Source organism: Rhinolophus sinicus, chromosome 2, assembly GCF_057876585.1.
Source record: "Rhinolophus sinicus isolate RSI-liver-muscle chromosome 2, RSI-T2T, whole genome shotgun sequence".
NCBI classification, from domain to species: domain Eukaryota; kingdom Metazoa; phylum Chordata; class Mammalia; order Chiroptera; family Rhinolophidae; genus Rhinolophus; species Rhinolophus sinicus.
In genome coordinates this window covers 68,610,052-68,624,188 of record NC_142502.1, presented here as the reverse complement: position 1 = coordinate 68,624,188, position 14,137 = coordinate 68,610,052, and the positions used below count along the sequence as shown (strand labels likewise).

Below are 14,137 nucleotides of genomic sequence, written 5' to 3'. Positions count from 1 at the left end.
AATCTGTTGATTTATAGTTTTTGTCATATATAGACAAATTTTGGCCGTTTGATTCTTCAAATATATTCTTCAATTTTCCCTCCTTTCCTTTGAAAACTCCAATTATGTCTATGTTAGTCCACTTTAAGTTGTCCTAAAGCTTATAGATGTTTTGTTTACTTTTTGTGTATCTTTTTACTTTGTGTTTCATTTTGCATAGTTTTTATCGTTATGTTTTTAAGTTTGTTGATCTTTTGTCCTCCAATGTCTAATCTACTGTTAATCTTATCCAATGTATTTTTTTATTGCAGACATTGTATTTTTTATCTCTAGATGTCTGTTTTGGGTCTTCTCATATATTCTATATCTCTCCTTGGCATGTTCGCATTTTCCTCTCACTTCTGGAACATATGGAATACAGAAATAATCACTGTTTTTGTGTCCTTTTTTGTAGTTACATTTTACAGCTTAGAATACCTGCTAATGCTTTCAATTCAATGCCAGACATTGTGAATTTGACCTGGTTGAGTTTTCTTGTATTTCTGTCAACATTCTTGAGCTTTTTCCTGGGATGCAGTTAAATTATGTGATCTTTTTAAGGCTAGACTAGTACAGCTTTTAGTCTAGGGCTAATTTTGCCCCAGTACTGAGGTAATATCATGTGTCCTTTGCCTGATGCTCTATTGAGGAACATGAACTCTTCCTTGCCCTTTATGGGCTCTATGGATGATTCCCTCTGATTCTTTCAGCTATTATTTTCCTCTGGCCTTGGAGTAGTTTCCTCAAACACATGTACTCATCAGTATTCAGCTGGAACCTCAAGGGGCTTCTATGTAGATCCCCAGAGTTCTCTCTGTGGTGCTGGTACTCTGCCCAGTGAACTTTCCTGTCTTGGCCATCCCAGACTCCAAGCTCTATCTCCTTAACTTAGGGAGAATGCCAGGCAATGTTTGGGTTCCCCCTTCCCACACTGCAACTTGGAAATTTTCTCCAGGAAATAATCTAGGGACAATCTCAGGGTCCATTTGTTTGTTTCTCTGCTTTCAGGGATTACTGCCCTGTAATGCCGGATGTCTAAGGCTTGAAAATGCTTGTTTTATTTATTTTGTACAGCTTTTGTTGTTGTTTCCAGAATATAAATCTGGACCATATTTCTCCAGTCAGCTGGACTCTAATTATATATTTGAGAATTTTTTTTTGTAAACCGTAATGTGTGGTGTCACATTTATCCCTATACATTCCATGTTGTTAACTTTGTCTTTATTCTCTTCTAACATATTTGTCTTGCTTTAATTAGTATGTGCAAAATTAATAATCATTATTTGTATATGTTTGTCACATAGATAAAATACGTAGTTTAAAACAAGACCAAGAACAGAGTTCTGAGGCCTTCCACTAGGGGTCAACCTCAGGTTCTCCTCAAACTCCTAAGCAATGTTCTTTGAGAATTATGGTCTATAGAGCTGCAGAATCATCCCACATTAACAGCGCAGAGCTTACATACTCCTCTCTTTTTCAGAAAAACAATAAGTGAGTCTTTATCACTTTCTTTGACAGAGTTAAGATATTCTATATTTCTGGCCTTCCCTAATTTTAGAAAAAAATCAAAATGAGAATTTAGTATATTCTATATGGGTTTTTCTTAATGAATCATGCTGGTATATAGAGATCTCTGCTTCCAATCAATTCTATAAGCTACTCCAGAATTGGGCTAAAAGTTCACATTATAAAGACCTAGAGCTTCCAAGTGCTACATTTTCTAAAAGAAACATTTCTCCATTTCTGATTTTCTATCCCTGTTCCTGTTTATCATGACTTTTCAGAGACTGCCAACAATGTTTCTGGGATTATAAAGTCAATTTTTTCAATATTCAGTTTAGTTTTTCAAGTATATTACACAGCTACATGAGTTTCCTTCTGATAGCAGAGATTAAAACATGGCTAAAATAAAAAAAAAAATTCGTGTCAGATAATTTGAAATTTAAATGCCTTTCCTATATAGTCTCACATGACAAGAGTTTCAACATATTCATTTTAAGATTGACAGTTTGAATACTATTCTCCATGGTGGAGAAAAAAAAAATAGGAATTCTACTTTTCTTTTGTCATTTGTTAATATAATCTGTTGTCTGAATAACTAAACAATATCTGATGTCCAAGTAGTGGTCCCAAACTATCTCTGCTGCTTTTCTTGTTTTCTTGTTATTTCTTCATAATCTATGAAGTGCTTTGTTGTCTGTCCTTGGCATTTTTTTTTTCTTTTGGGTAAGGCTTGGTCCATTCTGTGCTATGTAGCTTTCCTGACATTATTCATTAAGGCTCTCACCATTCTTATAAGTTCACACCATTCCTATATGCACCAAAATTAGGTACATGAATAACATATTATCCCTGAATAAATCACCAGAAAGCAGTGCATAACTTATTACATGCTGTGAGAACTACATTTATTATTAATTAGAAATTTAACCTCTGCACGTGCACAAAGTAAATCCAAGTATGGGGAAAAGTTTCTGAAACTAAAGTTTTGGACTTAGTGAACTCATAACAATGACTTCAATAACTGAATTATAAAGGCAACTGTGTTGACAGAAAATCATCAGATTAGCAAAAAAACGTGACATGATGATCAAGTCAAAGTTACATGGTCCAAGCTTTATTTATGTAACAAAAAAAAAAAAAGTGAAACTTTCCCATCTCAACATAATATCAAAATCCTTTGGTGAATTGTATTGTTTTATGGAAGGCTTGCCTCTGAAAATAAACGTTTATTCACTGTCAGATGAAGCTGGTTTTAAACCAAATGAGTAATTGTAGTAATAGTATCTTGAGTAGAACAACTTCACTTCCTTATTCTCTTTGTTGGTGGCTCCTCATTGGTCTATTATTGAAATGGACTCCATGAGCAACAGCTAAGGATCAAAATCTATTTGGATAGACGAATCATAGGCATTGATTCTGCATCAAGTAGGAGAGCTATGGCCACCCTACAAGTAGAGAACTAAATACTACAGTGAAACTATTCATCCCAATATGGTATATTGTTACATGTCTCACATGTATACAATCAACATAATACTTACCCCAAAATTGTACCTACTGTTTCTAAACAGCTTGTAATTATATTCTCTGTCGATAAATAGTTGCTGAGTGTGTGTAAGACACAGTACAACAATTTCTTGAGCATTTACAAGAAGTATAAATGGTTAAAGTTTCCTCCTCAAGAAGTACACAAATATGTTTTATATATTTCTTGGAAATAGGATTCTGAAATACTCTAATAGTCATAAAGGTTAGTATTTGGCTAACATTGATTGAATGCCTACAATGTAGCAGACACCATTCTAAACACTAAGGTATTTTAATGAACATAGTAGACATAAATTCCTGCACTTATGGAGTTTACATTTTAATAGAGTAGGCAGAAGAGAGTCAAATAAATAAATACAATAAACAGGTCAGATAGATAAAACTACAGGATTTCATAGACCATTGCGGTCCTGTGGACATACAGTGGAAGCCACATATGTAATTTTTCAATACCCAAATTAGAAAAGTAAAAAGCAACAGGTACAATTAAATTTGAATCTATTTTTTTATTTTGGAGTAATTTTTTATTTACAGAAAAGTTTCAAAGATAGTACAGTTGGCGTATATCCTTCACTCAGTTTCCCTACTGTTCAGATCTTACATTACTGTTGTACATTTGTTCAAATTAAGAAACCAACACTGGTACATTACTGTTAACTAAACCTCAGCTATTTATTATTTGGATTTCATCAGTTTTTCCATTAATGTATTCTTTCTGTTCCAGGATTCAATACCACATTGTATTTAGTTGTCATGTCTCCTTAGTCTCCTCTGGTCTGTGACAGGAGATATTAATTTTAATAATATATTTTGTTTAACACAATATATCACAAATATAATTTCAAACTGTAATCAATATTTTTAAAATTACCAATAACATTATTTTACATTATTTTTTCATACTAAGTCTTCAAAATCCAGTGTGGTATATATTTATATTACAGTATATATCAAACTCAGACATTTTCATAGGAAGTACTTAATCTGCATTTACAAAATTTACATTTGAAAAAGTAGATTCACATACCTGGATTGTTCCAAATATACTTAAACGTCTTCCAATAATTGTACTTAGTATTCATTTTTAATTTTAAATTAACTTTAAGCTTAATTAATTTAAAAATTCAGTTCCTTGGTTGCACTAGCCATACTTCTAGTGTTCAATAGCTATACATGACTAATGGCTACCATATTGAACATTGCAGCTCTAGACCATTGTAAAGACTTTGGGTTTTTATCCTGAGACCAGGAGCTCTGACGGGTTTTGAGCAAAGAAGTGACACGATCTGATTTAAGATTACTCTGCTATACTGGAGTATAAATTGAGGTGAGGCAAGGTCAGAAGCAGAGGAGACCAGCCAGGAAGCTACGGCAGTAATCCAGGTGAATGATGAAGGTGCCAGAGACTAGGGTGGTAGCAGTGGAGGTGCCAGAATTCCAGGAATAGCTCATTAGATCTGACACTATTTATGATTAGATGTGGAGTCAGTAATGACACCAAGGTTTTTGGCTTAAAAATAGAACAATGAAAGTTTCCTTTGCAGAGATTTTGTAAGAAGCAGGTTTGAGAGGAAGGGGAAAAAATCAGGCACTCAAGTTTTGGACATTTTGAGTTTAAGATGCATTTGAGACGTTTAAGTGGAGATGTTAAGTAGGTAATAGGTATATGAGTCTGGAGTTCAGGAGAAAAAACTCAGCTGGAGACATAAATTTGGGAGTCATTAACATATAGATGGTACTTAAATATGTATGACTGAAAGAGATCACCAAAAGGGTGAATGTACAAAAACAAGTGTTAGGGTGAGGTTACCAGCAGCAATATTTTCAGAAAAATGAGTTTTGAGATCAGGCCCCTAAGAGATCAACAAAAATTGGTGAGATGGTAAATTCCTTCCGACTAAAGGCCGTTTTAGATGCAACTGTGCAAAGGTGGTGATTAGCCAACCATGATACCGTGTAGCAAATCATTTTGCTCTACTGAAGCAAAAATACATAGCCAGCAGGTACGGACAGGTGCACTAAGTGACAAAGGGCTTTCATGCTAGATAAAGCTGGGAACGCGAGGGCTCTGAGAACAGCTTTGTATTAAATAAGTGGCAGCTGCAGTTAATTTCCTACACATACACAAAAGAAAACGTGTCCTACCATAGAGCATGTCAGGATGCTGGTAAAACAGACATCTTGTTGTCCTGGATCACAAAGCCACTTATCAGAGCCCCGCACCCGTGTAGTTTACTCGAGAAGTGACCTTTCACAGAGGACACTTGAGCCCTTACTTGGGACTAGCTCGGAGGGAGGGGCGCTGACAAGCCGAGTTCAGACGCGTCAATCGTGATGAGCATCGGAGTTCTGCGCAGAATCCTGACGAAGCAAGGACCATGGAATCACTTAAGGGTAGAATAAGGGCACAAATGGGAGCTCAAGACAAAGCACTGAGATTTTTGAGCTGGTGGCAGGGCTGAAGGTAGCTCTGTGAACCAGCATTTCTTGCCACATCCTCCCTACGCTCGGCAGTGAGGAGCGTGGAAGACGCAGGAGTGGGGTGGTGGTCGGCGTGAAGGACCAGCTCACAGGGCACCTTTTAGGTCCAGATGCTGAGAGCAGCGTTTCCGCCCCTGTTCTCCTCTCAACGGGTGACTCTGCCCAGGAATGGCTCCCTCCCCGAAAAAGACTTGGTCTGGTTAAACTGGAAAGTGCAGGAAAGGCGGCTCCTGGCGCCGGTCGAGTGCCAGCTGAGAGCCAGCTAACCCGGACAGAAGCGTTGCGCAGGGGCAAATCGCGAGACGACCCTTCCTGGGCGGGACTCGCTAGTCGCAGAGGGAGGGGCGGGGCCGACGCACACCAACCAATCACAGCAGACGCTTCCACTTGGCCAGCACCGACCAATAGGAGGCCGCGACAGTAGCGGCGGGGAAATTCAAACGTGTTTGTGGAGAAGGGTTCGGATTCCATTTTTCCTTCTCAACTCGGCTTTCTGGCGGTGAGTTCAGCCTCGCAAGTGCACCGGGAACGGCGGCAGCTCGCGGGACGGTAAGTGGTGGGGGCGAGGCGGGGGCGGCTCAGAGCCGGGTAGGCGACGTAGGGCGCGGCTACACGAGCTGCTGGGGGAGGGGAGCTCTCGCCGCCTCCGCCAACCCACCGGGTGTAGCCCGAGATTTTGTTGAGGATCCGGGAAGCAAGAGGTGGGTGTAGACCTCGCTGGGAAGAGGGTCTGGGGGGCACCTGGGGAGAGTTTGGGGACAGGAGATCGTTTCCCTAAAGACACTTCTTCTGTTGTCTGCTGTTTTAGAACAGAGAAAGGAGATGGTGGCTGTGTTCTGACAGTTACCTTTCGAACATGACTTGAAGAGGTGATATCTAGATGCCCATTTTATCGCCCCTTTTCATTGTTAAAGTCAAGGTCAGTGGCGGCATTGATACCAGCGACACTGGGTTACTGGGTTGATATTTGAGAATTACAAAAATGAGATTGACAGGAAGACTGCAGACTCTTTGTTGACCAAACATTACCACGATGCAGATGAGCAAGTGCTTGGTATTATATGACTACAGTAGTCTTGGTATTAGAGTGATCAAGTTAGCAAATCATTAATTCTGCCAGATATGCGCAAGAACAAGCCTGCTGAGATCCCGCTTATCAATCAAGGGCTGTGGTGGTGTATATATTCTGCTTTGAAAGTCTTTGCATTGTGCAGGTTTACTCACATAAAGCAGGTGAATAAAGGAATGGTTATTCACATTGCCAAAAGGATTCTTTATGTCTAAATGTCACTAACAGAATCCAAACAAACATTCCATCACATTTTTTTTTAAATGGCAGAATTTGCAGATGACCCAGAGAAAATAAATGAAAAAGAGTGAAAGGGAGGTGTTCAGTGTGTAGAAGAAAAATGGAAAGCTTTAAAGGGGGACAGCAATTTCTGTGTCATACAATGGCTTCATGGAAGTTCTATTGGGAAGAAAACATACTTAGCCTATTGGAAAGTTTGATGGACAATTTTCAAATATGTGCAGTTGTTTTTGTGCACATAGCTTCACAAATACTACCTTACTAATATTTGCATTAAGATGTGTTCATATAACTAATGCTTTAGTTTTCTGGATTCTAAAAGGCTAGTTGCAAGTTTTTTTTCTGTAATGCTAGTAAAAATAAGAATTATGACCAGTTCAGTTATTTTTTTTCTTAGAAATGGAGGCCGAGGATTTGGGTGGCAGAGAATTGACAATTGATTCCATAATCAACAAAGTGAGAGATTTTAAAAATAAATTTAAAAATGAAGACCTTACTGATGAGCTAAGCTTGAATAAAGTCTCTGCTGATACCACAGGTGAGTTCTTTGGTTTTTTTTTTTTGTTTGTTTTTTTGAGTGCCCTCTAAGGTAAAATAATGAAATGTTAACCACTGGGTGTTTGCATGATACATTTTCTCAGTAATTGATGCTTACCAATTAGAGTACTGTACACACTTTTGTATGGAAATATTCCCACAATTTTCTGCTTTCTGAAAAAGGAAACATTTATTACAGTGTACTCAGAGGTAGTTTTCTTAACTCTTCCATTATTGTCAGCTGTTATTTCTGCTAATATGCCTGCCATCAATAGATATGCTATTTTTTTCCATTCCTTTCTTGCAGCAAACTGAGAAATCCTCACCAATCTTAAAATTATATATAAATTCAAAGTCAAACATTTCGTTTTTTATTTGGAGAGTGTTCCTATTAGTCTCTTGGCCATTTTTTCCTGTTCTGGCTCCGTCTGTTCCAACCACAGCGATTTCCCTGCTACCTCCTCTTTATGCCAGACCACCTCCTACCCTAATGTCTTTTCTCTTGCCCTCTGCTGTGAACACGGCTCTCCCAGATATCTGCCAATTCTTACCTCCTTAAGGTCTTTGTTCAAATGTCATCTCAGTGAGGGCTTCCCTCACTCACCTATTTAACAATAGCAACTTGCCAGGGTGGGAGTGTGCCCCCTATCTTCCTTTCCCGTATTGTTTTTCTCCATAGCACTAATCACCTTATATCTGATTTACTCGTGTTTATTCTCTGTGTCCTCTGCTAAAAGGTGAGATCCATGAGAGCATAGTTTTTATCTGTTTTGTTATATCTACACAGCTGATAATGGTACCTGGCATATGGTAGGCACTTAAATATTTATTGAATGATGAATGGGTGAAAATGCTCAAATTTTAATACTTAACCTTTATGAAAACTATTAGCTCAGAAGCCTAAATCTTTACTATATTTCAGATTGTTATGGTTATTTGAAAGATGACCTTTGGATAAGTTTGTCATATCTGTATAAGCATTAAACGGATGAGGAATTGAAAATAAATGGAAGAACCTGTAATCTAGTCATAATGGCAGATCATATTCATTTAAAACATCCCACAAACTAATTATTTTCTGGTTAAGCACATTCTTGAGTACCACCATACTTTGTTATGTGTATTTAACGCTTAAAAAAGCTTGTATACTAAGGTAGATGGATCCTTATTTGAAATCCTTAGCTCACTCAAAGCTGTAAATACCTAACATATATTGATAATTAGGATTATTATATTAGATTGACTATATTAGATGGATTAATTATATCTAATTCTATTAGATTAAGTATTGAGGAAGATTCAAAGATGCTTAAAATCATGGTTTCTAAATGAGAAGCATTTAAGAATCCACTGTGTTACATTATAATGTATTTGACAAAGGGATACTAGCACAATAAAGACACAATGCTTTAAGTGTTGAGTAGAGGGAGAAAGGAGTACTCAGAGGCACGAGGAATAGATCTGTGAAGACTTTGTTAGACACTGCAGATTAATTTGTTAGGAAAGCAATGGGATATAAAACTGGAAAATGAAGTTAAGATCAGACCAGATTAAATGTAAAATAAAAAAGCAAAATTATGAATGTGCTATGTTTTAGTAGAAAGTAGAAACAGTAATTTTGTTTACAAAAGTAAGGATTTAGTCCTTACCGAAGGTAGCTGAAACCAATGGAAGGAATGATAGTTTCTCTGAGAAGGAGGAATTTAATAATGTTTAGTAATGACTAAAATACCGTATATAGGAGACCGACATTAATTCAAGTTGTTTTTTTAAAAACACTTAACACTAAAGAAAGTAAAAAATAAATCACAATGTGAAAATTACAGGGAAACTTGGGTAACTTGGAGGGAAAAGAAAATGACCATATCAGTTGCTTATCTTTTGTAAACTGATTTTGGTTGGTTGGTTTATAAGTTTGAGTTATATGGAGATAATGTTGGATTAAAAAAGGTTATGATAGGACTGGGATTATAAGTTTCTAAGTTTCTAATGAATAACTTATTAATGAATTTTCTAAGGAATTTGGTACAGGTGGTGATGGGAGAGGCTTAAGTTTCCTTTGAATAGTTAGAATACTGAAATAGAATTATGCTATTACAGCATAAAATTTTCTTAAGACTATATATGTTTTATTAAACGTATTTATAAAAAGCATTTATTTCCATCTTTTTCCTTAAAAATATATAGCCTTTTGGGTAAAATTTACCCTCATAAATGATATATATGCAGTAAAGGAGTTGCTTACATTTACACAAATTGTTAAAGTTTTTAAAAAGTATTTTAAGGGGTTTAAGTACATTGAGAGTATAACTAATTTATAGGAAAAATTCAATTTGATGTTTGTTTTCATGTTTTTCTTCCCTTTATTATGGCATATTTGTTTCTTTTATTCAGATAATTCGGGAACTGTTAACCAAATTATAATGATGGCGAACAACCCAGAGGACTGGTTGAATTTCTTGGTCAAGCTAGAGAAAAACAGTGTCCCCCTAAATGATGCTCTTTTAAATAAATTGATTGGTCGTTATAGTCAAGCAATTGAAGCCCTTCCTCCAGATAAATATGGCCAAAATGAGAGTTTTGCTCGAATTCAAGTGAGATTTGCTGAATTAAAAGCGTAAGTATTAGCATTTTAACTCCATTTAACTAACTACATCACATAATACGTAACTACGTTACAAAAAGGTAAACTGAGAACATGTCAGGATTACTTACAAGAAAGTAAACATTTTTTGCGCAAATCCTTTTGCTTATAATTCTCAAGTGAATAATGTTAATTCTCTTTATGATACATATTTCCACAAGCTTCCTATTCCTGACTCAGCCTAAAAAGGTTTTTAAAAATATCTTATTAGTGTTTAATTTTATATACAGAAAAAAAAATACCCCATGTTTTTTGGAAAATAGATGAGGAATTATCAAGCTTAGTTTAGCTGTGTCCTTTTTCTTAAAATTTGACTCTAAAATCTTTATTACAGTATTCAAGAGCCTGATGATGCACGTGACTACTTTCAAATGGCCAGAGCAAACTGCAAGAAATTTGCTTTTGTGCATGTATCTTTTGCACAATTTGAACTATCACAAGGTAATTTGAAATATCAAGTCCAAATTTTAAGTGAAGGATAACTTCCTATTATAACTTATATTCTAATTAAATCATAGATATGAAGTAGGAATCCGAGGCAAAAGGCATAAAAGTTGATCAGAGGAGACGGGAAGTGGAGGGTGGGGTCAGGGAAGAATCCCACCTAAATATAAATGCAGAGAATATTTGTTGTACTAGCTCTTCCACTTGTAAGGGGTAACCTCAGGAAATATGTATGAACGTGGTGTTTGTGCTTAGATTCAGGAAAAGTCAAAAAGAAAGTGGCTTCTTTACTGAGTATTTGTGGGATAAGGATATAAGATATTTAAGCTAGAGCTTAGGTAAGCTTTTCTTATGCTATAGCTTCGGAGCATTTCATAGCACCGAAATACACATCAAAATATAATTGTAACATTAATTGGTTGTTCCCCTTTTTAAAGGAAGGAAGGGAGGGAGGGAGGGAGGGAGGGAGGGAGGGAGGGAGGGAGGAAGGGAAGGAAGGGAAGGAAGGGAAGGAAGGGAAGGAAGAAAGAAAACTTGTAGGAGCTTTTATTTCTTGCTTACCTGATTCTTTGTAGTATGAACTTTTGGATAGGACCAGTTTTTTCCCACATTTTTAGCCTGGCCAATCATAGTCTTTTCTCTTTTTCTCATTTTCTGGGGCCTCTGGTCCACCCTCAGTCTACTCTCTTGGCTATGTGTTCTATTTTCCCTCAGCCTTGCTTCTGCTCTATCCCTGATCCCATTTACCACCAGATACAGACATTACCATTATTGATTTGGCTCAGCCAGAATCCCCATGATGGTGCCCAAAGCAGGACTCAGTCAGTGGAGAGGATTCTCAAGGATTGAGATTGGAGAAACGCATTGTACAAACTCAGGAAGAGATCCGAGAACCCTGAACTTTACAGATGATTTCTGAGTCTTAGTTACCCGACCCATCTCTAATCTATATCCTGTGCACTGTCATGCACTATCAGGTGACTTGTTAAAAAATCGTCCCTTTCCTGCCTAGGAAAATTGATTCCTCCTTCTTGCTTGTTAAAGTAAGTTTGGCCAGGCCTTTAAGATCCTCTATTTTTCCTTCATTCTACTTAAGAAATTTTTTGAGGTATTAATGGCCTATGAACAGCAACTATAAACTTCATATCTTTAGAACACATAAATGTTGAAAATATTGAAAATCTCAAATTGTGACCTGTAAAAAAGAAATGTACTTTATCTGTACCACTGCAATGTAGTAGTAGCCTCAAGATCAAAATTATGATTATTTTGAACAGGTTTGATAAACAGGCTTTCAGGAAATATGCAACATCTCTGAAATCTTATGTGCAGTTTTGTGTGTATGTATATTTTTATAGGAGTGGAGGACATTCCATAGTTTTTATCAGATTCTCAAAGGGGTCTATAAGCTTTCTAGTTCCTGGTTCATATCTAAGCCTTTCTTTGTTTGCTGTCCTAAAATGGTCAGTACATGAAATTCTATCACTACTCTCAATAAATGTACACTTAATCACTATCAAGAATATTTATAGTCTTAAAAATTGTAAACTGTCCGAAACTGGAGGCTATCTCTTAATCATCTTTATACCCTAAGTGCCAAGTACTTTGATAGCATAGCTCAGTGGCTCCCATAAATGCTGAACATATTCTATAATATACTACATGATGTGCACATTTACTATTTATAAACATGATACTGGGCTAAATATATTGGGTAAGTTTGCAGTTGAAATAAACTTTGGTAGTTTATCTGTAGTCAAAAAGGTAATTGTAGTTATTTTTGCATTTCTCGGGTGGTGTTGCTAAGTCTGATAGCTAAAGATTAATCTTTATCATTACTTTTTTTTAAAACAATACTTTTGATGGAGGGTTCCCTGTAGCAAAAGATGTCAACCTTAATGACTAAATGACACGAATGACAATTATTATATACATTGTAACAGATTGATGCTCATGGGACTATTACAACATCTAGGGCTTAGTTTTTCCTTTTACTAAATTCCCTGAGGTTCCTGAGTGTTTTTGTTGGCCTTTGCTGTCCCCAGTTTGTAACTACTTTGTTACACTTCTTTTACTTCTGAAAATAGTCAGTGGTGATATACTAATGCATAGTTACATCAATTACATATTACAGAAGTAAACTATTTGACATGAATTATTTATCAGAGATGAGGTTACTTATTTGCTTATGAAATAAAGCACCTGAGCCATGGAATGCATATTTTTGCCTAAAGCTTTAAAAAAATTTTTCCCAGGTCCTGATGAATAAGGATCTGGAGAGTGAAGATTGCTGCATTAAAATGACAATTACTTTTTTACTTTGTTAGGTAATTTCAAAAAAAGTAAACAACTTCTTCATAAAGCTGTAGAATGTGGAGCAGTGCCACTGCAAATGCTGGAAATTGCCATTCAGAATTTAAACCTCCAAAAAAAGCAGCTGCTTTCGGAGGAGGAAAAGAGTTTATCAGGTAAATGTATTAATGCGTGCTAATACTTTTCTGGGGTAGATTGCCTATAAAAAGATTCACGATAATATTTTATAGAAAAATGTGTTTTATGTAGAATGGTCAAGATCTAAGTTTAAATTTCAGATTTAAAGGAGAAGAGACATTTGGAACTAATAAAGTTTTTACTACGCATTGGATATTTTGTTGTTGATCAAACTCTCACTGGTAGCACATTAAAAACAACTGGATAAATGGGTCAAATATATGGTGACGGAAGGGGAACTGACTATGGGTGGTGAACACACACTGTGATATATAGATGATGTATTATAGAATTGTATACTTGAAACCTATGCAATTTTAACTAACCATTGTCACCTCAATAAGTTAAAAAAAACACACACACAACTGGATCAGGAGAATCACTTTTTGCTTGTAGAAATAGGGCATGTGCCTTTACTCTGGGGAAACAGTTATGTGATTATGAAACACTTATGAAGTGTAGAGAATTATCTTGAACATCTTCATGTCTGCGTATCTTATTTAGGGACAGATCTGTGAATTGGTTTTTTAAATAGTCTTATTTGTGAGATTACTTTTTTGCGTATTTTTTTATGTCTTTACACATTTAATCACAATTGCAATTATTTTTTACAGCATCTACAGTATTAACTGCCCAAGAATCATTCCCCAATTCACTTGGACATTTACAGAAAAAGAGTGTCAGTTGTGATTCCAGAGGACAGACTACGAAAGCAAGGTTTTTGTATGGGTGAGGAGACTGAACCAGTTTTTTAAATACTCATCATGCATTTATATTATCGATACATTTACATGTATATGTTCATGTAATAGTGGTAACAGTGTTTAGCAGTTAATGGAAATACATATGTTAATATTATTGTTGTAAACATTGGGGATATTTTCTTTCTGTTTAGAGAAAATGTGCCCCCTCAAGATGCAGAGATAAGTCATCGAAATCCCTTAAAACAAACAAGCAAAGCTAAACGGGTAAGTCAGTTTTAATCTACTTTGATTAAGGTGGTAGTGGTGAGGTCTTTGTTTATTTCCTAGTTGGTTACTTAACCTTTCTAACATTTTCAGTCATGCCCATTCGGAAGAGTTCCAGTTAACCTTCTAAATAGTCCAGATTCTCATGAGGAGACTGGTGGTTCAGCTGTGCCAAGTTTTACGAAAAGGTATGTT

At 36.2% G+C, this 14,137-nt stretch overlaps 1 protein-coding gene across 3 annotated transcripts in view; it reads left to right on the top strand.

Moving 5' to 3' along the window:
• Positions 1 to 14,137, top strand: part of TTK (TTK protein kinase) — a 68,141-nt gene that overhangs the window by 26,860 nt on the left and 27,144 nt on the right. Inside the window, exons 1-9 of one of the 3 annotated variants that reach the window (XM_088795595.1) lie at positions 5,978 to 6,099; positions 6,359 to 6,469; positions 7,257 to 7,397; positions 9,791 to 10,013; positions 10,375 to 10,481; positions 12,812 to 12,952; positions 13,589 to 13,703; positions 13,870 to 13,942; positions 14,036 to 14,130. In XM_088795595.1, the coding sequence (XP_088651721.1) occupies positions 7,259 to 7,397; positions 9,791 to 10,013; positions 10,375 to 10,481; positions 12,812 to 12,952; positions 13,589 to 13,703; positions 13,870 to 13,942; positions 14,036 to 14,130 (893 nt within the window). In that variant the 5' untranslated portion in view covers positions 5,978 to 6,099; positions 6,359 to 6,469; positions 7,257 to 7,258. Of the gene's footprint in view, positions 1 to 5,455; positions 6,100 to 6,358; positions 6,470 to 7,256; positions 7,398 to 9,790; positions 10,014 to 10,374; positions 10,482 to 12,811; positions 12,953 to 13,588; positions 13,704 to 13,869; positions 13,943 to 14,035; positions 14,131 to 14,137 lie in introns of those variants that run through there. The other 2 variants (XM_019729569.3, XM_074333224.1) reach the window with 2 other exon arrangements.